The sequence below is a fragment of the Loxodonta africana genome, chromosome 6 (assembly GCF_030014295.1).
Source record: "Loxodonta africana isolate mLoxAfr1 chromosome 6, mLoxAfr1.hap2, whole genome shotgun sequence".
NCBI lineage: Eukaryota > Metazoa > Chordata > Mammalia > Proboscidea > Elephantidae > Loxodonta > Loxodonta africana.
In genome coordinates this window covers 42,928,905-42,953,207 of record NC_087347.1, presented here as the reverse complement: position 1 = coordinate 42,953,207, position 24,303 = coordinate 42,928,905, and the positions used below count along the sequence as shown (strand labels likewise).

The 24,303-nt window shown below is 36.0% G+C and overlaps 1 protein-coding gene across 3 annotated transcripts in view; it reads left to right on the top strand.

Moving 5' to 3' along the window:
* LOC100656942 (cytochrome P450 20A1) overlaps positions 1 to 24,303 on the top strand; it is a 38,079-nt gene that overhangs the window by 11,447 nt on the left and 2,329 nt on the right. For all 3 annotated transcript variants that reach the window (XR_002784420.2, XR_002784419.2, XM_003406125.4), the window contains exons 5-11: positions 2,306 to 2,473; positions 3,811 to 3,889; positions 7,903 to 8,018; positions 8,837 to 8,891; positions 12,142 to 12,262; positions 13,843 to 13,954; positions 15,351 to 15,415. Coding sequence is in view for 1 of the 3 variants with exons in the window: in XM_003406125.4 (XP_003406173.2) it covers positions 2,306 to 2,473; positions 3,811 to 3,889; positions 7,903 to 8,018; positions 8,837 to 8,891; positions 12,142 to 12,262; positions 13,843 to 13,954; positions 15,351 to 15,415 (716 nt within the window). In the remaining 2 variants the exon portion in view is untranslated. The remainder of the gene's footprint in view (positions 1 to 2,305; positions 2,474 to 3,810; positions 3,890 to 7,902; positions 8,019 to 8,836; positions 8,892 to 12,141; positions 12,263 to 13,842; positions 13,955 to 15,350; positions 15,416 to 24,303) is intronic.

Here is a 24,303-nt window from a genome sequence, read left to right as displayed (position 1 = left end):
GTCTGACAGTTCTGTGTCCCAAACGGAGTACTACAAACCTTCACCCTTGCTTTAGTATTGCCAGTCCTATGCTTTGCTTCCATGTACATATGAATTTTTCAGGTTTCCTCCTGTTATCGACTTATACTTTTATTCCATTGTGGTCAGAGAAGATACTTTGTATGATTTCAGTCTTCTTAAATTTATTGAGACTTGTTCTGTGGCCCAAATCTCATGGTCCCTCCTGGAGAATATTCCATATCCACTTGAGAAAAATGTGAATTCTGCTGATGGATATAATGTTCTGTGGTTGTCTGTTAGTACTAGTTGATTTATTCAGTTACTCTGTTCCATATTGATCTCCAGTTTTTCTGTTCATTAGTGAAAGTAGGGTATTGTAATCTCCAACTATTCTTGGGGACCCATTTGTTTCTCCGTTCCATTCTGTCAGTATTTGCTTCATATATTTTGAGGCTCTTGTTGAGTGTGTATATGTTTGTAATTGTTATTTTCTTTCTGATGGATTGAACCCTTTATTGCTATATATAAGGTCCTTCTTTGTCTCTTGTAACAATTTTTGACTTGTCTGTTTTTTCTGATATTAATATAGCCACCCCAGCTCTCTTTTAGTTACTGTTTGCATGGAATGTCTATTTCCATCCTCTTACTTTAAACCCATTTGTGTCTTTGAATCGAAAAGTAAGCCTCTCGTAGGCAGCATGTAGTTGGTTCTTATTTGTTTTTTTTTTTTTTAATCCATTCTGTCTGTCTGTGCCTTTTAATTGGACAGTTTAATCCATTTACATTTAAAGTAATTACTGATAAGCAGGTAAGGACTTCTGCTATTTTCGTATTTGTTTTCTATATGTCTTACACTTTTTTTCGTTCCTCAGATCCTTCATTACTGCTCTTTTTGTGATTTTTTTTTTCTAGTGTATCATTTTGTTTCCCTTTTCTTTTTCTGTATTTTTAAAATTTTTCATAGTGTTACTTTGGCTATTACAATTAACATTTTAACTTTATAACAATCAATTTTGAATTAATACCAACTTAGTTTCAATAACATACCTAAAGTCTGCTCCTTTATAGCTCCATTCCCCCTTTATATTGTTATTGTTACGAGTTATGTCTGTATACATTGTGTGCCCATTAATATAACTTTATAATATTTAAATGTATTTTTCTTTTACATCATACAGAAAAAAGAGAGAGAGAAAAGGAGACTTACAAATCAAATACACAGTACTACTGAACATTTCTTGTAGGGGAGGCCTACTAGTGAGGAGGTCCTCAGTTTTTGTTTATATGGGAATGTCTTAATTTTTCTTTCATTTTCGAGGGATAGTTTTACCATATATGGAATTCTTGGTTGATAAGTTTTTTTTTCTTTCCACTGTTTAAATATATCATCTCACTGCTACTGTGGCCAATATCTATGCCTTTAATTACTTTCAGCAGAAGCCACCTGTAAGTTTCCTATTTCTTTGCATGGAGTTGAGACAGCTGAGAAAGTCGTAAGTCACGTGTTTTTTCTAGAATTGTTTTGAAGGAAAAATTCCATGCTTATTAAGAAAAATAATGTTTTCTGAAGCAAGCAAAATTTGATATTTGGTAACATGAGAGTAATTTTTCAAATATATTGTGTTTTAACCGTTATTTTCCTGTTTTCTTCATACTTCACTCAAATCTCAAAGAATTCTTTTAAAGTATATTGTTCAGTTCATTAATTTTGATACTTGGGAATCATTGAGGCTTCCCTTCCCTTTCTCAAAAAAAAGTTTTATGTTCCATATACTTCAAGTTGGCGTAAACCTATGTAATGCTAACCCTTTTCATTTTGAGTATTTATTTTGCATTTCACAAAATTTAATTCTCTGTACTGTGACAAAAAGTTCACAGAGTTGATATGGGGAATAGTTTAAAATTGAATTCCTGTCATGGGAGGGGCTTTGTATATGTTACCTTACAAGATTCTTACCAGTGTGTGAGGTATGATCATCCATGTCACAGCAGCCAGGCAAGGTAGGAGTTGTCATTTCCATTTAACTGATGAGTCAGTTGAACCTCTGAAAAGTTAATAAGCAAATTGCTCAAAGTCACATTACTTTTAAGTGACAGAGCCAGAAGTAAAACCAAAGTTTTCTGACTTCAAAGCTTGCCCTCTTTTTTGTTTGACACTGCTTTTATTTCACAGGAGATTTAATAAATATTTGGTGAATGAAGAAATGACTAAGAGACTCTGAGAAGTTCCTGTTACTTGCTGAGCTTTTCTGAGATTTAGCCAGAGGAGATAGTAAATCATTGCGGTTCTCTGTTCTCTTTTCAGCTTTCAGAAGAATTGTTAGATAAATGGCTCTCCTTTCCAGAGTCCCAGCATGTTCCCCTCTGCCAGCATATGCTTGGTTTTGCTATGAAGTCTGTTACGCAGATGGTAATGGGTAGTACCTTTGAAGATGACCAGGAAGTCATTCACTTCCAGAAGAATCATGGCACGGTAAATCTAGGGATGAATTTAAAATTATTCTTTCATCAAATTGGGTAGTTGAATGATGCAGACTTTGTCTCTAAAGTGGAAAGTTTAAGATTCTGTGGTACAGGTAGTCCCCAGCTTATGACAGGGGTGTGTCCTGACGACACGGTTATAAGTTGGTTCTGATCTAAGTTGAGTACCTCTTTTTTTTTTTCTTTAATTTTTCATTATTATTGCCTTCTATTATTAGTATCTTTATAAATCCGATCTTTAGTTGTTTTGAGGGGTTGGAAACATTGCATATAAACTTACAGATGTATTTTAATACATATATACCTACATATGTATTACTAATGATAAGATGTACAAAAAAAAAAAACCGGTTGTAAGTGCGGTTCATCGTAACTTGAATACATCATAAATCAGAGACTACTTGTATAGAAATTTCCATGTTTTGTGCTAAAACACAATGCAAGCAAAATTAAGTGTGGCCTTCAAAAAAAATTTAAGCAGTTACTTTTTTAAAACAATTTTTGAAATGTAAAAAATGTATGATGAAAAAATTTTTTTAATACTTCTCAAGTATGTTATAAAATAATACTAAGAATTTTTCAAATATTTATCCATTGATTAATAAGTTTTATTTCTTTCACCATGATTTGATTTTGTTTCAGAAGTTTTGAATTATAATCAATTTAAAATTTTTTCGCCTGCTGCTTATCATCTCTAAACCTTAGACTAATTTTTAACCTTTTTTTGGATCTCAACCAATATTTATCAGCATCTCAGGTGCAATAAAAATTTGGAATTATCTGTGAATTTTTATTTATCCACTGGTACCATTATAATAAAAAATTGATCATACTGCTGTACCCTCCTCCTGTTCCCATTCCTAGTCCCTTTAAATTAAAGTAGCTTTTCATTTTCCAGGTGTAATAATTTGAAGGGTGCCTTGTTTGAAATCATTAAAATATATTTGTAGCCTATTTTGAGAGACTATGATGTAAATGATTGTGTCCAAAAACCAAACCAAACCCTTTGCCTTTGAGTTGATTCTGACTTATAATGACCCTACAGGACGGAGTAGAACTACCTCATAGGGTTTCCAAGGTTGTAAATCTGTACAGAAGCAGACTGTCACATCTTTCTCCCACGGAATGGCTAGTGGGTTTGAACTGACAACCTTTCAGTTAGCAGCTGAGCGCTTAACCCTGTGCCACCAGGGCTCCAGTGATTGTGTAGCCCACTTAAAAAGGAGATATTATCAGATCTGTTGGTGAGAAAGCAATTCCTCAGTTATTAGCTTAGATTACTTTGTATTATTTAGAAAATCTACTTACTAAATATTTTGCTATTTTCAGGTTTGGTCTGAGATTGGAAAAGGCTTTCTAGATGGGTCACTTGATAAAAGTACAACTCGGAAAAAACAATACGAAGATGGTATGTTTGGTCAATCTTAGTTTTTACTAAGGACGAATGTATGTATATCCAATTTTAACAGGGTGGTCTCTGAATGGTGGGATTATAGGATATTTATGTTTTTCCCTCTGTTTTATATGGTGTCTGTTTTTTTTCCTAAGAGAATAAAAAGCAGTAAGTTAGTAAAAGAAACTCTAGCATTCACTGCAGAATGGGGGTGCTGCAGAGCTAGCACAGCCTGTTAGGGCTTATGGAAAGTGTAAGGGTATAATGCTAAGGAAGCAACTGGACAGTACATTTCATTTCTTTTTATTGTGCTTTAAGTGAAAGTTTACAGTTCAAGTTAGTTTCTCATACAAAAATTTATACATACATTGTTATATGACCCTAGTTGCTCTCCCTATAATGTGACAGCACACTCCTCCTTTCCACCCTATATTTCCTGTATCCATTCATCCAGCTCCTGTCCCTTTTTTGCCTTCTCATCTCACCTCTGCACAGGAGCTGTCCATTTAGTCTCATGTATCTACTTGAGCTAAGAAGCACTCTATTCATGAGTATCATTTTATGTCTTACAGTCCAACCTAATCTTTGTCTGAATAATTGACTTCGGGAATGGTTTCATTTCTGGGCTAACAGAGAGTCTGGGGGCCCTCTCTTCCAGGGTCCCTCCAGTCTCAAACAAACCATTAGGTCTGGTCTTTTTACTGGAATTTGAGTTCTGCACCCCACTTTTCTCCTGCTCTGTCAGGGACTTTGTGTAGTGTTCCTTGTCAGGGTGGTCATTGGTGGTAGCTGGGCACCATCTAGTTCTTCTGGTCTCAGGCTGATGGTTTATGTCTCTGGTTTACATGGTCCTTTCTGTCTCTTTTCCTTGTGTCTTTGATGTTCTTTATTCTCCTTTGCTCCAGGTGGGTTGGGACCAATTGATGTATCTCAGGTGGCTACTCACTAGCTTTTAAGACCCCAGATGCCACTCACCAAAATGATGCAGAACATTTTCTTAATAAATTTTGTTATTCCAGTTGACCTAGATGTCCCTGAAACCATGGTCCCCAGACCCCCACCACTGCTACTCTGTCCTTCGAAGTGTTTGGTTGTGTTCAGTAAAATTCTTAGCTTTTGGTTTAGTCCAGCTGTGCTGACTTCCCCTGTATTATGTGTTGGACAGGACATTTTAAGAGCCATAAATAATGGATGAAGTTACTAAAAGAGGAAAGCATTCATGAAAATAGTTTTGTAGTACTCTTTCTGCAAGTGAAGAACCAGAAGGAACTGAAATGTCTAACAATAAAGAATTTGTTGAAAAATGAATGATATTTTTAATGATATAAAATAGATATTTTTAAAAATATATACAAACATAAATAATTCTTGCTATTATAACATCCAGTAAAAGAAAAAAAAAACTCCAAAATTGTTTGACATTGATAACAACTTTATAAAATTTCCACAGAAAAATGGAGTTTTCATTTAAGATAGCCCTCCAAAATTATTCTCCCTTGTTCTTTTTAGAAGTAAAGAAGGTAAATTGTAAATGCATAGACTGCATTGAAATATTGGATTATTTTCATACGTAATAGTATTCCTTCATAGTATTCTTTCTCTTCATTGATTTTTCAACAAATATTATCAAATGTGCCAGGTACTATTGTATTCATAGAAGGCAAAAATCTCTTTGACTTTTTAGCAAACACTTGCAAGACATGGAAATCGGTCATGCAGATTATGTGGATATTCAAATGTCAAGGGAAGACTATTCCAGTTAGAGGAAAAGTAATTACAAAGTCTTTGAGGTGGGATTCTTGCTGGTGTATTTGAGGTACAACAGGGAGGCCAGTATGGTTGGAGTAAAGTGAGTCAAAATATAAATAAAAGGAAAAGAGGTCAGGAGGGTTGGACAGAAGGACACATTTTGTAAGGCTTATAGACCATTGTATGACTAGGCTGTTACTATGAGGTAGGAAGCCACTGGAAGTTCTGGAAAGAGGAATGATATTATCTGAGTCAAACTTTAAAAGGATCACTTTGGCTGCTTTGATAGACTCATAGAAACCAACAGCAGAAGGAGGGAGACTAATAAGGATATTGCAATGAACCAAGCAAGGGAGAGAATGTGGCTTAGGTAAGGTGGCAGGCAGCAGTGAAGGTGATAAAGGTATCTACTGTATTTTTTTTTTTTTTATTGTTAAAAAATGCCTTTTATTCCCAAGCCGGCATTGGAATCTCAGTACTTTCTTCCATCTCCTCTACATCTTCACACTAATCCTTTCTTTTCCTTTTTAACAACTTTACTGAGATAAAATTCACGTATCATACAATTCACCCATTTAAAGTGTACAGTTCAATGGCTTTTAGGTATATTCACAGATATGTGCAACCCTCACCACAGTCAATTTTAGAACTTTTCTTTACCATAAGAAGAAATCCCATATCCTTTAGCTATGGCACCGCTAGTCCCACCCTCTGCAGTCCTCAGCAACCACTAGATTTACTAATTCTGGACTTTCATATAGATGGAATCATACAGTATGTGATCTCTCGTAACTGGCTTCTTTCACGTAGGATACAGTTTTCGGGGTTCACCCGTGTTGTAGAATGTACTTCATCCCTTCTTATGGCTGAATCATATTCTGTTGCATGGATACACCACATTTTGTTTATCCATTTGTCTACTGATGGACATTTGGATTGTTTCTACCTTTTGACTATTAGGAATAATGCTGTCATAAACATTCATTTACAGTTTTCCATGTGGACATATGTTTTCATTTCTTTGGGGTATATAACTAGGAGTGAAATTGCTGGATCATAGTTCTACTCTGCACCCATGGGGTCACCATGAGTGGGAATTGACTTGATGGCGACTAACAGTAATAACAACATGGTATGTTTAATTGTTTGAAGAACTGCTGGAGTTTTCCAAAGTGGCCGGACCATTTTACTTACCCACCAGCAGTGTATGAGGGCTTTGTTTTTTCCACATCCTCCCTCACACTTACCTGACATTTTGATTCTAGTCTCCTACTGGGTGTGAAGTGGTATCTTATTGTGGTTTTTAATGACTGGTATTGCAGAGTATCTTTTTCATGTTTTTATTGGCCATTTGGATGTCTTTTTTGTTTATCCAAGTTCTTTTACCTATTTTCTAAATTAGTCATTTGTCTTTTTATTTTGAGTTGTAAGAATTCTTTATATATCCTGGTTACAAGCCTCTTGTCAGATATATGATTTTTAAATATTTTCTCCCACTCTTTGATTATCTTTTCACTTTCTTGGTGGTGGTCTTCGATGCACAAAAAATTTAAATTTTGATAAATTCCAATTTGTGTACTATATTTTGAAGATAGAACCACCAACATTGGCTGGCAGATTAGATGCAGGGAGAGAGAGACGGAGATGCCACCAAGCATTTGGGCCTGAGTAAATAAGATGGAGAAACTGGAGAAATGTGCAGTTTGAGGGGACAAAGATCAGGAGTTCAGTTTTGGGTATGTTACGTTTAATATGCTTCATATGTTCGAGTGGAGGTGTTGAGTTGGTTATTAGGTATATGAGAGTTCAGGGGAGAGAGGTCCTGATTGGAAATATGAATTTGAGAGTTATTTCTACATCTGTATCTACCCCTAAATGAGTAATACATGATCTGGGAGAGAACGGAGTTAAGAGGACAAAATTTAGAAAGCAGATGCATAATATCAAGGGAGGGGCATATGTATGGGAGGCTTCTTGGATGTAGATGCTGTTCAGCTTCTTGCCCTGGGTGGTGGTCATGTGAGTGTTTGCCTATAATCATTCCATAAACTATACATATATGTTTGCTCTACTTTTTTTTTGTATATATGCTGTATTTAACAAAAAGAAGGAAGAAAAAGTAGGTGAGTTTAAACATAAATTAGTTTTCTTGTTAGTTACTACTCTTTTACCTTTGGAAATTTTATTCTGCATATGGTAAAATTGTATAGAATTATTTTTAAAAATCTCAACCTTCACAAATGCTTATATTCTAAAATCTTTTTTTTTTTTTTACTAAGCCCTTACGCAACTGGAATTGATTTTAAAGAAAATCATAAAAGAACGGAAAGGAACAAACTCTAGTCAACATGTTTTCGTTGACTCCTTAGTACAAGGGAACCTTAATGACCAGCAGGTAATGCAGTTGTTAAATGTTTATCAAATAAAACATTATTAAACTTTAATCCATATGCCCTCCTGAAATTCAATGGGTCTGTTCTTTTTTATTGTGTAAGTAGTACAAGTGGTTAGTGTCCTTCTATTTAGCTCTTTGACACAGCTCTGTATTATTTAATATTTGAATAAACAAATATCGGGCCAAAAGTCTATGATCGTAAAAGAGGAGAAAGACTTATATAAGCCTTTATAGACTAAGCCGCCCTGCCTACATGTCCAGGTATGGTAGGTTGGCTTGTTCACAGGGCATGTCTGTTATCCTAGCACACCACTGCATTTGTGGTGTTGCTAGGCAAAGGACAGAAGTGGAGCCATTGTTGCCACAATTGTTCATTACAGAAATCTTCTGCCCTACCCTGCATATGCTGGTTAACTTTTAGTGCCTTGCAGACAGAGGTGGTTTTGGGTTGTGTGTGTGTGTGTATGCGTGTGCATGCAGAAATGGAATCAGGCTCCTAGGAGACTGGCAGCCTTTTCTCCACTGTCCTTGAGGATTCCCTGCTGCATCAGGTCAAGCTAGAAGGACGCACCGAGCCAGTTGGTTTGCCAAGGTAGACCATGAACAAATAATACTGTCGACAAATACTTATTGCATCAAAAAGCAATGCAATGTCTAGGTTGGTCTTCACATACAGATTTTGTTTTGGTGAAAACATTGTAAAGAAATAAGATATTTTTCTTTCCTTGACCTTAACTTTATACCCTGGGTTATTTTAGTAGGGCCAAATATAGGCCACTTTACATTTCACACCTTCTAAATTTAGTTTCGTTTCCTAGATCCTGGAAGACAGTATGATATTTTCTCTGGCCGGTTGCATAATCACTGCAAATTGTAAGTACAAATTGATTTCTTTTTAGATGGATTATAATATATGTGAAGGTAAAGCTATTCTAAAATGAGGGAAACACTATTCTTAGGACCTTGTATAAAAATTTTCCTTTCCTCTTTTTCTTTTTAAAGGCTTGAATCATACAGTATCTTTTTTTTACTCCAGGCTCCCTATGCCACCTCTGAACATTGCCATAAATTTCTTGACACAGCTTTATGGATTGTGAATTCTAGTTAGTACCTTTTAAATGAACTGCTATTGACACCTTTCCAACTGGAGCAGTGAGCTTTTCAATTTCCTGCTGCTGCTTTTCACTTTGATTCCAATCCAGTCTGCTATTATTAAGGTCTACCAATGGAAATTATAGGCCACAGGGATCATGATTTAAAAGAACACCTCTGTTAGTGGAATTGAAGGTGATTTTAAAGATTCTAAAATATGTGATGTTTCTAAGTTTCCTCATTGGTTTTTAGTATATATAAAAATTTGTATATAGACATAAAAATACACTAATTTAAAATGCTAACAGGAAATATTAAAACATCAGTTTCAAATCTAGACAATTTATATTCACTTGAAGGATTTCATTCCCACATCTTTCTGTTTAAGGAAATTTTCCAGAACATGGTGAGCACAAATGAAAACTTCCCATAAATTTTTCTTCTTTGTAAAATTTTTGACATCTAGAGATCTCTAGATATTATAGATTAAATGGAATTTAGGTAAGCGTGTGTCAAAAGTAATGTATTTAATGAAACTTTTAAAAATGTTTTTAAAATTATTACATTAAAAAAAAGTCCTTAAAAAATCTGAATTGTTTGTGCTTAGACACCACAAAAAGTGACCATTTCCAAGGTTGAGTTAATATTTTAATCTTATTTGCAGTTCTAGGGGGGAATTTTTAGAGTGTTACTATTTCTTTGTATGTGGGTTGGATATTTTTTAAAGGCGTCTCTAAAGTTTTGGAGACGCAAGATAGGCAGGAAACTTACAGCCCCTACTCTGCCACTTACTAGCCTTGGGCAAGATACTTAACTCTGTAATTTCTCCTTTCCTAAAATGAAGGTGCAGCTCTAGATAACCTCCAAAGTATCTTTTAGTTGTGTAATTGTGTCTTGTTCATTATTTTTATTTAAAGAAACTTAAACTGGCTTAAAAATACATTTTTAAGCTAAGACTACTTTTTTTAATAGTTATACAAAAGAACCAATGTTTGAGAATCTTAAGCTTAAATAGTTGTATTAATTTTAAGTGATAATGTAGTCAGCAGGGCATATGAGTGCCTACTGTTTGCAAATCCTTATTCTAAATCCTTCAGTATACTCTATATTGTAAGATTGTACTACATGTACAGAGTATACTCTGTATACAGAGTTTTCACGTCCTTTGTGAAATAGAAATTCTGTAGAATACTCAAAAGACATAATAAAGAAGCATATGCAGACCCACCTGGAGCAAAGGAGAATGAAGAACACCAAAGACACAGGTAATTATGAGCCCAAGAGACAGAAAGGACCACATAAACCAGAAACTCTATCAGCCTGAGAGCAGAAGAACTAGATGGAGCCCAGCTACAACTCATGACTGCCCTGACAGGGAACACAACAGAGAACTCCTGAGGGAACAGGAGAGCAGTAGGACACAGACCCCAAATTCTTGTAAAAACACCGGATTTAATGGTCTGACTGAGACTAGAAGGACCCCGGTGGTCATGGTCCCCAGACCTTCTGTTAGCCCAAGACAGGAACCATTCCCAAAGCTAACTCCTCATACAGGGATTGAACTGGGCAATGGGATGGAAAATGATACTGGTGAAGAATGAGCTTCTTGGATCAAGTAGACACATGAGACTATGTTGGCATCTCCTGTCTGGAGGAGAGATGAGAGGGCAGAGGGGGTCAGAAGCTGGCGGAATGGACACAAAAAGACAGGGTGAAGGGAAGGAGCATGCTGTCTCATTAGGGGGAGAGCAATTAGGAGTATATAGCAAGGCGTATATGAATTTTTGTATGAGATACTGACTTGATTTGTAAACTTTCACTTATAGCACATTAAAAATTAAAAACATGCAGGGTAAAGTTAAGAATGAACAATCACCCATGTGCCTTTTCTAAGCTGTAGGCTGGATAATTATCAAAATAATTGTATGCCACCAGGTAGGTATTGATTTTTTTGATAATAATATTTAGTGTAGAAAGTACATAAAGTGTCTTTTCTAGGCATAGGAATTGGATCATAGGTGAATCAGGTAAACAATAAAAAAAAAATAACTTTGAGACAAACTCAAATCAGCCCTTAGCTTAAGAAAGAGGTTGAAAATACTGTAAGCATATTAAAAGTTACCTGACATAGAAAAAGTAGAGCTGTAGGTAGCGTCAGCTCAAGCAGAGTCTAGGGAAAGGTAATATATTTTCGGATGGTTTCATTCTTTGATTAGATGAAATTATAGTGTATTCCTGAAGGAAATACCACTATTCTATTTCCTGTGTTTTATGTTCATCATGTAATTTTCTTAGCTTTATTTTCATTTCCTCAGTGAATATAAGCCATAAACAGTTTAAGCAAAAATAAGCCATAAACCATGGTTTTCCAGTTTTGGTGCTCATCAAAATAATTGTGGTATTTGTTAAAAATACAGATGCCTAGATTCCACCCCAAACCTAATGATTCAGGATCTGTGGGTGTGGGGCTGTGGCATCACCCAGCTCCCCAGATGATTCTGAGAAACTCTGTCCTAAGCAATAACAAGTCACAGTTCTAGAGCCAGTATATCTACAATTATAAGTAAAAATTTTAAATGTTGATTTATACGTAGGTCTGCAGGTTTGATTTGTGTGAATCATTTAATTAGGGCTTCTGAGTGAACTGATAAATCAGGGTTTAGATTTTACAAGGTTGAGTGAACCAGATAATCCATCACAGTCATTAACATTGAACACTTCCCAGATATTCAGCTTCATTATCATTACTATTTTACCTAAGGTAAAATGTATTACGTAGCTTCAGTTACTTGGCACTTTTAAGAATGAGAGCTTTCAGATTGTAGTATCTTTTTGATAGTTTTCTGTAAACACTCATGTTCTGTTGAATGAAGTACAAATCCTGTAAAGAACTTTGTTTTATTTTTTGGTGGCATGTGTATATCTTCTGCGTCAGGAAAAGAAAAAAAAGTAGTAGTAAAATTTTTTCTGATTCTGCCTCCAAACCATTAGTTAGCTATTTTCGTTTTTATTAATATGATTTTCCATCTAGTATGCACCTGGGCAATCTGTTTTTTAACCACCTCTGAAGAAGTTCAGAAAAAATTATATGAAGAGATAGACGAAGTTTTTGGGAAGAGCTGCATTACTCCAGCGAAAATTGAGCAGCTCAGGTAAGAACACAATAAACCCAAAACCCACTGCTATTGAGTTGATTGCGACTCATAGCGACCCTATAAATAAAATAAAATAAAACAAAAGGAAGAGAAAATTAATAGAAGATAAAGTTGCACTGGTTTAACTGTCTAACTTAAAGTTAATGCTAATATCCAGGAATGCTATATGTTTTTATAAAAATCGTTGCTGTCGAGTCAATTCCGACTCATAGCGACCCTATATATATATACACACATGTTTTTATAGGACTTAAAATATTTACATAAAAATTCTAATAGATAATCTAATTTTGTTTTTTAATTTATAAGGTACAGTACCTTATATGAAACCTTTAAACTAGCTTGTATAAAATAGAATCAGTGATGTAGAGTAATCGTTGGTGAGAATGCAGAATGGTACAGCCACCTTGGAAAACAGTGTGGCAGTAACTTACAGTTAAACATAGACTCACCACGTGATCTAGCAATTCCATTCCTAGGTATTTACCCAAGAGAAATGAAAACATATGTCCACAAAAAGACCCATACGTAAATGTTTATAGCAACATTATTCAGAGTATCCAAAAACTGGAATAAATTCAAATGTTCATCAAATGGTGAATAGATAAACAAATTGTGATATAGCCATACTATGGAATGTTACTAAGTAATAAAAAGGAACACAGCATTAATACAAACAACAGCATGGATAAATCTCCTTATGCTAAGTGAAAGAAGTCAAACCAAAACACTACTTATTGTATGTTTTTATTTATATGAAATTCTAGAAAATATAAAACTATAGTGATGGTAAGCAGATCATGGGTTCCCTGGGGCCAGGAATGGAGATGGGGTGCTTGTGTACGATTACGTATACAGTTACTAAAATTAATCAAACTATATAGGTAAAATAGATGATTTTTTTTTAATATGTAAGTAATTCCTCAATAAAAAAAGATTTTAAAAAACAGCAGCTGTGACTGCTCAGGGATTGGAAGTCTAAGAAACTGAGTAGCAAGTAACCCTACCTTAAAGCATATTTCACCTATAGAAGAAAATACAGGGGTATAGCCATTGGAAAGAACTAGAAGCCATGGGCTTCCCAGGGAGGCTTCTGTTACAGATTGTTTAAAATGTTGGAAGTTTTATTTATGACACTGAGTAGAACTTCCTTTTATTATAAAAGTAATACATACTTTTTAAAGTTTTTATAAAACCAAAATGTTTCCGTAGTCAGATTATTTGTATTTTTCTTTATGGTTTCCGTCATTGTGTCATGCTAAAATTAAAGGATTTTTTTACTCAAAAATAATAAAAATATTGTTCTGAATTTTCTTCTGGTACTTTTACAAGTATTTTTATTTGCTTAAATGTTTATCCACATGGAATTTATATACTATAGAATCACTATGAATTGGATGGAATTGACTTAATAGCAGTGAGGTAATGTATAACATATCTTTAAACAAGCAAGACTTATGGGAATATTTCAAATTAAGCAGGTTATGGAAGTTGTTGAATGGCATTTGTAAATTGTACATACATTGAAACCATCTCTCCCAAAATACACATTTTCAAAGATTTTTGTTTTTTAACAGTTACTGTCGTCAGGTGCTTTGTGAAACTGTTCGAACTGCCAAACTGACACCAATTTCTGCCCGGCTTCAAGATGTTGAAGGGAAAATTGACCAATTTATTATTCCTAGAGAGGTACAAAACATTTGGTATATGTAACTCATTCAGTTATTCTCAGCTCTTTTAGTGTGTATTTTCAAATTGTATTGTTTAAAGCACCCAATAAATGTTACCTATTACTAAAAACCCTGGTGGTGTAGTGGTGAAGAGTTTGGCTGCTAACCAAAAGGTCAGCAGTTCGAATCCACCAGGCACTTCTTGGAAGCCCTATGGGGTAGTTCTACTCTGTCGTGTAGGGTTGCTATGAGTCGGAATCAATTTGACGGGAATGGGTTTGTTTTTTATGGGTTTTTTTTGGGGGGGGGAGGCGTGTTACTAGGTCAAAGATAGTCAGTTTAAATTACAAAATAATGGGTGCTTATTTTAAAGTTAAAACAGCATAAAAGAAAGTCTCTTCTCCCCAGTTTGTTAATGCACATTGTTAACAGTTTAGTGTATATTTTTGTAGACCATTTTCTATGTACGTATATTAGTATATGTGTGTGTGTACGTATATACATATATATATGTATTTTAAAAACTAAAGGTTACTGTTTTTATATTATATATTTTTCTTTTTTTATTCAGTATGTCATGGTTATTTAGTATCACAGTCAGCTGATACAGATCTGACTCGTTAGTTTTACTGGTTGCATAGTATTCCATTGTGTGAATGTACTGTGATTTATTTAAGCAGTCTCGTTGATGGTAGTTTAGATTGTTTTTTTTTTTTTTCCTGTAAATTACATACTTATTCATGTATTGGATACAGTCTTAGAAATGGAGTTTTGGGGTCAAAATGCATGTATACATTAAATTTAAATTGTTTTCCAAAAAGTAACTTATATTTTTGGTAATAATGTATGAGAATACCTTTTCTCTCTAAATCCTCATCTCTGGATTTATGAATCTTTTACGTATCTTGTAAGGCTTGTAGGAAAAATTGCTATCTCATTGTTTTAATTTGCTTTTCCCTGATCTTGGAGAGATCAAACAACTTTTTATACATATATTAACTGTTTATTTTTTTCTTTTGTGAATTATCTAATTGCATCTTTCACTGTTCTTGCTAGTGAGCTTATATGTCTTTTTGTATGTTAGGAGTGTTAGCTACATCAGTCATATGGCAAATATGTTTTCCTTAGCTACTATTTGTCTTTTACTGTTGCTTATGGTATTAGGTTTTTGTTTTTTTACTTGATGTTGGTTTTAAATTTTCATGTAGTTTGTTACTATTCCTTTATGTTTTCCATATTTTGTGGACCTTTCATCATCAAAATGATGCCTAATGTTTTCTTCTATTATTTTATGCTTTTATTTCATACTCATTGTTTTAAAGGAGCATTTAGAATGAGTTGGCTTCCTGGGAATCATTTTGTCTTTGTTAGGCTTTGGCCAACTAGGCTGATTTATGTATTTATTTATTTTGCAGACCCTTGTCCTTTATGCCCTTGGTGTGGTACTCCAGGATCCCAGTACTTGGCCATCACCGCACAAGTATGAAATATCAAACATTGTCTTTGTGATGTTGACTTTTACCTCTTTTTATTTCTTTTCTCAGTTTTGAGGAGAAAATTAAATATGTGACAATTATACAATAAAAGAAAGCTACTGCCTTCCCTTTATATCTTCTGGTCACTACCTTTTCTCTTCTATGAATATGGTGTTACACTTTGCCTCTTCTATTATCACTTCCGTCCTAAGATTTGTTGTTTAATTACCTGATCTCTACAACTGTCGTTTAATTTCAGCGAAATTTTGGGTATTGCTCATGCAATTTCTTTTCCTCCTTCTGTCAGTCTCTATCTTCTACTATTCAGCTATTCAGCAGAATTCAGAAAATAGTCAGGTGTCCCATGAGCCCCTCAGTGATGAAAATTTCAGTAATTAAGTTGGGGAAACATTACATACCGTATCCTCCTCTTGTGTGTTCACAGTGCTTATTAGCATATTGAAGGCTCATGATTACTTTGGTGATTCTCAGATATACTTGACCAGTAGTAACACCTGTTGACAGAACTTTATTCTGTGGATCACATTTTGGTTGGTATTAGATGATGGAGTCCCTGGGTGGCACATATGGTTAAACACTCGGCTACTAGCCAAGAGGATAGTGATTTGAACCCACCCAGAGGCAACTTGAAAGACAGGCCTGGCTATCTGTATGTGAAAGGTTACAGCCTTGAAAACCCTATGGAGAAGCTCTACCCTGCACACATTGGGTGCCATGAGTTGGAATCAAATCAACAGCAACTGACAACCTCAGCAATGTAGACGATGGGTAGTCATTGAATGGTTTTAAGCAGGTGAGAGATAAGGTCAGATATAACTTTCAGAAACATACCTCTGTCTTGGTCATCTAGTGCTGTTGTGACAAATACAAGTGGATGGCTTTAACAAAGAGAACTTTATTCTCTCACAGTCCAGTAGGCTTAGAAGTCTGAATTCAGGGCGCTAGCTCCAGGGGATGGCTTTCTGTTTCTGTCAGGTCTGGAGGAAGGTCCTTGTCATCAGCCTTCAGTTGGTCTGGGAGCATCTCAGCACAGGAACCTCAGGTCCAAAGGACGCGCTGTGCTCCCAGCGCTGGTTTCTTGGTGGTGTGAGATCCCCATGTCTCTGTTTGCTTCTCTCTTTTATATCTCAGAAGACATTGGTTTAAGACACTATCTAACCTTATAGATCTCATCAATATAACTGCCACTAATCCATTTTATTATATCATAGTGATAGGATTTACAACACATAGGGAAATCACATCAGATAACAAAATGGTAGACAATCGTACAATACTGGGACTCATGACCTAGCCAAGTTGACACATATTTTGGGGGCATACAGTTCAATCCATGACAACATCCTTCTTATAGTTTGAGGAATACTTTGAAAGAGGCAAGGATGAAGACAGGATTTTACAAGAAAAGCTGTTTTTGTGTGCTTGTTTTTTAAAATTAATGAATTAAGGCAGGAATATTGGCTCCGAGGCTGGATATTTTTATGTAAAGGATGATGAAAGCCTGCCTTAAGACAGTGATGATAGCTCTGGAAAGCAAGGGGGATGATTTCGGATGAACCAAATTGGATTTGTGTAGAAAGGAGAGGGAGACCATGATGACTTCCAGTTTCTTAACTTCATGGAATAGTTGAGGAAGATCAGCAAGGGGCCCAAAAGTAGTATATTTGGCTAATGTTTTGATCTTGTCCCTTTCTTCTTTTTTGATGTGTGCATCTGTTGCCATAAATTGACCTCTGAGGACTGCCTTTGCCGTGTCCCAAAGGTTTTGGTATGATGCGTTTTCATTCTCATTTGATTCTAGGAATTTTTTGGTTCCGTCTCTGATTTCTTCTGTTACCCATTGGTTTTTAAGCAGGGTGTTATTCAGCTTCCATGTAATTGATTTTTTCTCTTACCCTTCCTGTTGTTAATTTCTACTTTGATGGTATTGTGGTCAGAGAAGATACTTTGTACTATCTCAGTGTTTTGGATTTTGTTGAGAGTTGCTCTGTGGCTTAAAATGTGGTCTATTCTGGAGAATGTTCCATGTGCATTGGAAAAGAATGTGTACTTAGCAGCTTTTGGGTGGAGTGTTCTGTATATGTCTATGAGGTCAAGCTGGCTGGTTGTGCCCTTTAGCCCTTCTGTATCTTTGTTGAGTTTCTTTCTAGATGTTCTGTCCTTTACTGAGAGTGGTGTTTTGAGGTCTACTGTTATTGTGGAACTGTCAATTTCTGTTTTCAGTGCTGTTAGAGTTTGTTTTATGTATTTTGGATTCCTGTCATTGGGTGCGTAGATGTTTATTATGGTTTAGTCTTCATGATGGATCGTCCCTTTAATCATTATATAGTGTCCTTCTTTGTCTTTTATGGTGGATTTTGTTTTAAAGTATTTTGTCTGAGATTAGTATTGCCACTCCTGCACTTTTTTGGTAGTTATTTCCTTGATATATTTTTTTTCATCCTTTGATTTTTAATAAATTTACATCTTTGTTTCTAAGGTGTATCTCTTGTAGACAGCATATTGATGGATTCTGGTTTTTTTTAATCCATTCTGTCGCTCTCTGTCTCTGTATGGGTGCATTTAGACCATTTACATCCAGTTTAATTATTGATAGGTATTTTATGAGTTTATTGCTGTCATTTTGTTGTGGTGCTAACATTTTTTGTGGTGCTAACATTTTCTTTGTTCCTCTTAGTCTTCTGTGCTGAGTTCCTCTTGCTTGTGGATTTCTTTTTTAATTTCTTTTGTTTTTATTGAGACTTTATGTTTTTCTTCTTTATTTTAATAAGTAGGTTTATTAACTTTCTTTGTGGTTAACTTGAAATTTGCCCCGTCTTCCATGATTTGAACCAGTCTGCTATTACTTCATATCGCCTTGCATTTCTCTCCATTAGAATGTTCTGTACCTATACTGCTTTGTCCTTCTTTTATTGTTCTAATGTTGTTGTGATTTACAGATGAACCTCTCCGGTTCCCTGTTGCAATTCTTTTGGTATTGGGTAGTTCTTGAATGTTCATTTCCTATGTTGGTGTCTGGCTGGTACAATCTTGCATCCTAGATTCAGGCTGTGGTCTGATATTCGTTTGTTCTCAGACTGAAGAACTCCGTTTCACAATTCTTTTAAGTTTGGTTTTGTTTTTACATATTCCTTTTATTTATGTTTATCTGGAAATGTCCTAATTCCACTATTATATTTGAACGAGAGTTTTGCAGAATATATTATTATTGATTAGCAATTTTTTTCTTTCAAGATATTATATACGTCACCCCATTGCTTTCTTGCCTGCATTGTTTCTGCTGAATAATCAGAGTTTAGTATCATTGTTTCTCCTCTGTACGTGACCTTTTGTTTTTCTCGAGCTGCTCTCAGGACTTTGTCTTTGGTTTTAGTGACTGCAATTATGATAAGCCTTGGTGTTTTTCTTTTGGGGTCTGTCCTATATGGGGTTCATTGAGCTTCCTGTTGGTCAGCTTTTCATCATTCATATTAGAGTTTTCTGTCAGCAGTTCTTCAATTATCCTCTCTGTGTTTTGTTCTCTCTCCCTGTTCTGGAACTCCGATCACTTGTAAATTTTTGTGTTTGATTGTATCCCACATAATTCTCAGGGTTTCTTCATTTTTCTTCATTCTTTTTTCTGATTTTTCTCAGAGTTGTAGCCATGTGTTTGTCTTCAGTTTCACTGATTCTGTCTTCCATCATTTCACATCTGCTCCTCAGCCCTTCTATAACGCTGTCCATTTCTGAAATCTTGTTGTTTATCTTTTGGATGTCTAATTGTTGTTTTTGTATGATTTCTAGTTGTGAATTTATTTTGGCATTTTGTTCCTGTATTATTTTCCTGAATTCTTCCATTTTATTATCTGTATTATCCATGAATTTGTCTGCCTTTTCCATAAATTTGTCTCTTTTTTCCATCATTTTTGTCTGCTTTTTGCTTCAACTCTTGGGTAGCTCTGAATATTAGAGATTTGAGTTCCCTGTCAGGTATTTCTAGTGCCATTTCTTCTACTGGAAAGTCACCCAGTGTTTTATTTTAGATGCCTACTGGAACCATCCTGTCCTTCTGTGCTTTTTTTAATGTTCTGATATTGTCTGCTGTCTTCGGGACATTCAGTAGTTCTTTTCTTTGTTTCTTGATTGTAGATTGGTTTGTTTCATCCTGCTTTTTGTTTTATTTGGTTATGTCTGAGCAGGCAGGCTGTGCGTTCTTTGTTGTTTGCTGGTCTGTCGTCATGATACTTTTCACCTCCTTGTCCAATGGGCAGGGCCGGTCACTCAGCTATGCTATAGGGCAGGTCCAGCTGAGGGGGACGGGGTGGGATGGGTTGTTTGTGGCACATACTAGGGATGACAGGGTGGGCCAGGAATCAGTGCTGGGCAGGTTCTGGGAGGCTGTGCCTGTGCTGTTTGGGGGTGTGATGTTCAGTGCTTGGTGCAGGTAGGCGGAAAAGAGGGGGGAGGTTGTGATGTGTGTGGAGCTAATAGGGGTATGGGAAAGAGGAGAGAGAAACGAGCCAAAAACGAACAAAGGGAAAATAAATGTGCTAAGGGAGCTTGCCGTTGGAATGGAGAGATCAGAAACTGAGAAATGCAAAAAGGAAAAAGAAAAAAAGACTAGATAAAAATTTGGAAAAGAAAAGCCCCCAGGAGTCCCACCGTTGGGGCCACAAAGACGGGGAAGTGGTTCCCAGGCTGCGCAGTATAGCATGGCTAGAGGGGGTATAGATGTTACACCACACCAGGTATTCAGGAGACAGGAAAAGAAGGTAAGTAGAGAGAGATGAGAACTAAGCAATGAAGAAAGAAAGGGAAAAAGAGAGAGAGAGAGAGAAAAAAAGAAATGCCCTCAGGGGTCCCACTTAAGTGGCTACACAATTTGGGGGAGTGGCTCCTAAGCTGTGCAGTGTACCCTGGCTAGAAAGCGCTCCCAAGCCACAAAAAGAAAAAGAAAACAAAACAGAACAAAGCAAAAAAAGCAAAAGCAAAAAATGCCCCAGGGATCCCACCAGCATGGTGTTGTGGGCTGGGGGAGTGGTTCCCCAGTCGAGTGGTGCGTCACAGCCTTTTAAGAAGTAAAGATGGCACACGGAGCCAGGTGTTCGAGAGAAAGGAGCAGGAGGTGGTGGGAGGCACAGAAGAAACCAAAAGAGATGGAAAGAAGCAATACAAGTTCAGGGGGCCAGCCAGTGTGTGGGGGGCGAATCCAAGCAGCCTGACGCCAGAGCAGTTGCCTTATGGCCAGGAGGCTGCGGCTGGCCGGAAGCAGAGGAGGCCAAGGAGGGGAGAAGAAAGATGGGGGTTAGGAAAGCGTATATCGCCCATTAGCGGGTGCTCTGTCTCCTGCTGAGAGCTTCTTGAAGCTGCGTTCCCATACTCCCTGTCCACTGATCTCTGATGTGGGTGGGGCGAATCCAAGTGGCATAGATGCTGTACTTCCCAGCTGGCAAAGCCATTACAGCCAGGCAGGAAGCTTGGAGGTAGAGCAGCAGAGAGAGGTTGGGAGGTGGGAAAGCGTGTATCGCTGGTTACCAGGTGCCCCGTCTCCTGCTGGGAGCTCGGTGAAGCTGCTTTCCCATGCTTCCCTGTCCGCTGATCACCGACAGAAATCTAAGATGGCAGATCTGTGCTGTGTTAGCTGCAAAGGGGCCCTCCACATGTATCTTTCCTCGCCGTCTGCCCTCTGTCAGTTTCTTACTCCATTCGGTGTTTGGCTGACTTCTTTATCTCTTCATTTGACACTTCAGTTTCCAGGAATGATGTTTATCTCTGTTTTACTTAGTTTTTTGGGTCTTTGCTGTGGAGGACGGTGTGGTGCTTCTGTCTATGGTGCCGTGTTGGCCCGAAGTCAAGAGCAGTAGATTTGGGAGGGAAGATAAAATTTTGCGTGTGTTGAGTCATAAACATTTAGGTGGCGATGTTAGTTCTCTCTTTAGGTTAGAAATGTTAGGTAGGCTGTTAGGTATATGAATCTGGAGTTTGGGGGAAGATTTTGTTGAACAGAATTCTGTTATTAAGGATTTAATTAACTGTGAAATTTAAATTTAATTGAAAGTGAGTTTTTATTAAGTGATTGATGCCTGAGATGGAAATTATTTTGCATTTCTTTAGAATTTATATTCTTGCTAAACCTGCCATTACACACAGTTATTGTTGACAGTAGGAAGTTCCCAGTAAATAAATGGATTGTTTCTTTTAAAATATGTTTACTTTAAAACATATCCTTACTCTGTGAATTTCTAGGATGTCTTTCATTGGTCTTGGAAATATATAATCACATTTTTTTGTGCTAATTTTGCTATTTCAGCCTTCTAGTAGTTAACCTAAGAAACAGTGCTTTGTAAACACTCATTTAGAAAGGACAGATAGAATAAATGATAAGCTTCACATATTACAAGATATTGTGCCCTCCTAATTATTTGAAAAGTTTTAAAGTTACTTTTAAATTCTCCTTTTGAACCTGTGAATTATTAGAGTTGGCTTACTGACAGCAACGTGGCTCTTATACATATTTTCTACCTTTTTTCTGTAATATTCTGTCCATGAAACTTACAGTTTGGAGGTGGTTGTTGTAACTAACAGCATTCCAAAGAAGCATGAGCAAAATTGGGTCAGATTTGATCGGTAATGGTAGCCCTTATTTCCCAATGAGCCATGTTCTTAGGGAATTGGGAAGTCTAGTTTATTGCCCAGTTTACAATTTATGTACCTGTTGAGATGTACTTGATAATTCATAGTAATGAATACAGAACATAAACAAAAGTAACCTCCATTGATTTTCCAAAGAGCAAGGGGGTTCACAAATGTCTTATTTGTCATGTATTCTGAAAGTATTTGTTTGAAAACACTGTAAACATTGCATAATGTTCCTTTTATAAAGGAAACAGAAAACTAGGTAAAGGAGTTTCCTTAGCTACAGACATAGCAGTTACTATAAAACCGGTATTGCCATATTGGTCATTACCTAAGGCATAGCTTTGTGACAAGGTAATTTGTGAAAATGCATAGAAGTTATATAGAACTGTGATTCTATTTATCCATTGTTGCAAAACCAAAGAACTATTCAAGGAAACTATGGTCTTTGCCTTTTGTCTTTTCTAGCCAAATCTGTTAAGATACAGATTCCGTAATGATTGTATTGGCATGTGTATCTAAATTGTCTTTCCAACCATAGGAATTAGTGAGAATCTCTTGGGTAAATCCTTGCTTAATAGTTACTGAACCAAGTACCTTGTCATAAGTTCTTTCTTTCTTTGAACTTTTTATTTTTTTAATAAATTATAGTCTCACAAGAAGTTATAAAAATAGTACAAAGAGCTCTATGTATACCTTTCACTTAGCTTCCTCCAAGGATGAGATCCTAACTGTACTATAATATCAAAACCAAGAAATTGACATTTGTACGTTACAATTAACTAGACTCCAGACCTTACGCAGTTTTCACCATTTTTTCTTAACCTCATACAGTTGTGTCTATGTGGCTATGTAATTTTATTCTATGTATAGATTGGTTATAACCACTACCACAGTCAGGTGCAGACCTGTTTGATTGCCACAAAGAATTCCCTCGTATTACCTCTGTACTCACTTCTACCCCCTGCCCATCATCTCCACACCTCTCCCTCTTTGCTGCCCCCTGGGAACAATGAATCTGTTCTCTTTGTTATTGAGGTTGTCTTTTTTCACTAAACTTAATGCCTTTGAGGCCTGTCTAGGTTGTTGCATGTATCAACAATAGTTCATTCCTTTTTATGTCTGAATAATAATCCATTATATAGATGTACCAGAGTTCAACCATTTTCCCATTGAGGGACATCTGAGTTGTTGCCAGTATTTTGCTGTTGTGAATGGAGCTGTTATGGACATTTGTAGCACAGGTTTTTGTGTGACCATAAGGTTTCATTTCTGTGGCATAAATGCCCAGCAAGAGTGCAGTTGCTGGGTTGTATGGTAAGTGCATGTTTAGTTCTTGTGAGAAACTGCCAGATTGTTTTCCAGGGTGGCTGTACCATTTTCTGTCCCTACCAGCAGTGGGTAAAGAGATTCTTTTTCTCTGCATTCTCAGCAGCATCTGCTATTACCATTAATTTTGATTTTAACAGTTGTAATAGGTATGTAGTGATATCTTATTTTAACTTTAATAAGTTTTCTTTTTGAGTAAATAATTGACATTAACATATTTCTTGCTATTAAAAAAGTCTAGATATGATTTATTTGATTAAAAAATGCATAGAAATGCATTACTGCTGGTACCATATTGGCAGTGTTTCAGAGCAAGGAACCCTGGGTCAAATTCTATGACTTAAATGAGTAATAATGTAAATATGATTCTGTAATGAATGATGAGATATTACTAACTTTAAAAACCTGGCTAAAATACAGTTGTCAATTCTGAAAAGAATGAAGGCATAAACCTCAGTATGTGAGATTAAATTTTTTTTTTAATTGTGATTTAGGTGAAAGTTTATGAAGCAGATTAGTTTCTCATTAAACAGTTAGTACACAAATTGTATTGTGACATTGGTTGCCAACTGCAATGTCTGAACATTCTCCCCTTCTCCACCCCAGGTTCCTTGTTTTCATTCTTCCAGTTTTCCTGTCCCTTCCTGCCTTCTCATCTTTGCTTTTTTTGAGCTGGTGTGCCCGTTTGTCTTATATACATGGTTGAACTATATAAAGCACATCCCTCATGTGTGTTATTGTAAATTCTTTCTTCATTTTTCATTTTGGTTTTATTTTTAATATAATGCTTTATATGAGGTGTTTTAAAAAAATAATTTGAAAAATCAAGTTTGATTCTCTTTTAACGTGAAAATACATAGTTACTGCCAGATAACATTTTGAATATCAATTTTCAAGAATTGCAAAAGGAAAACTGATTAAATTTCAT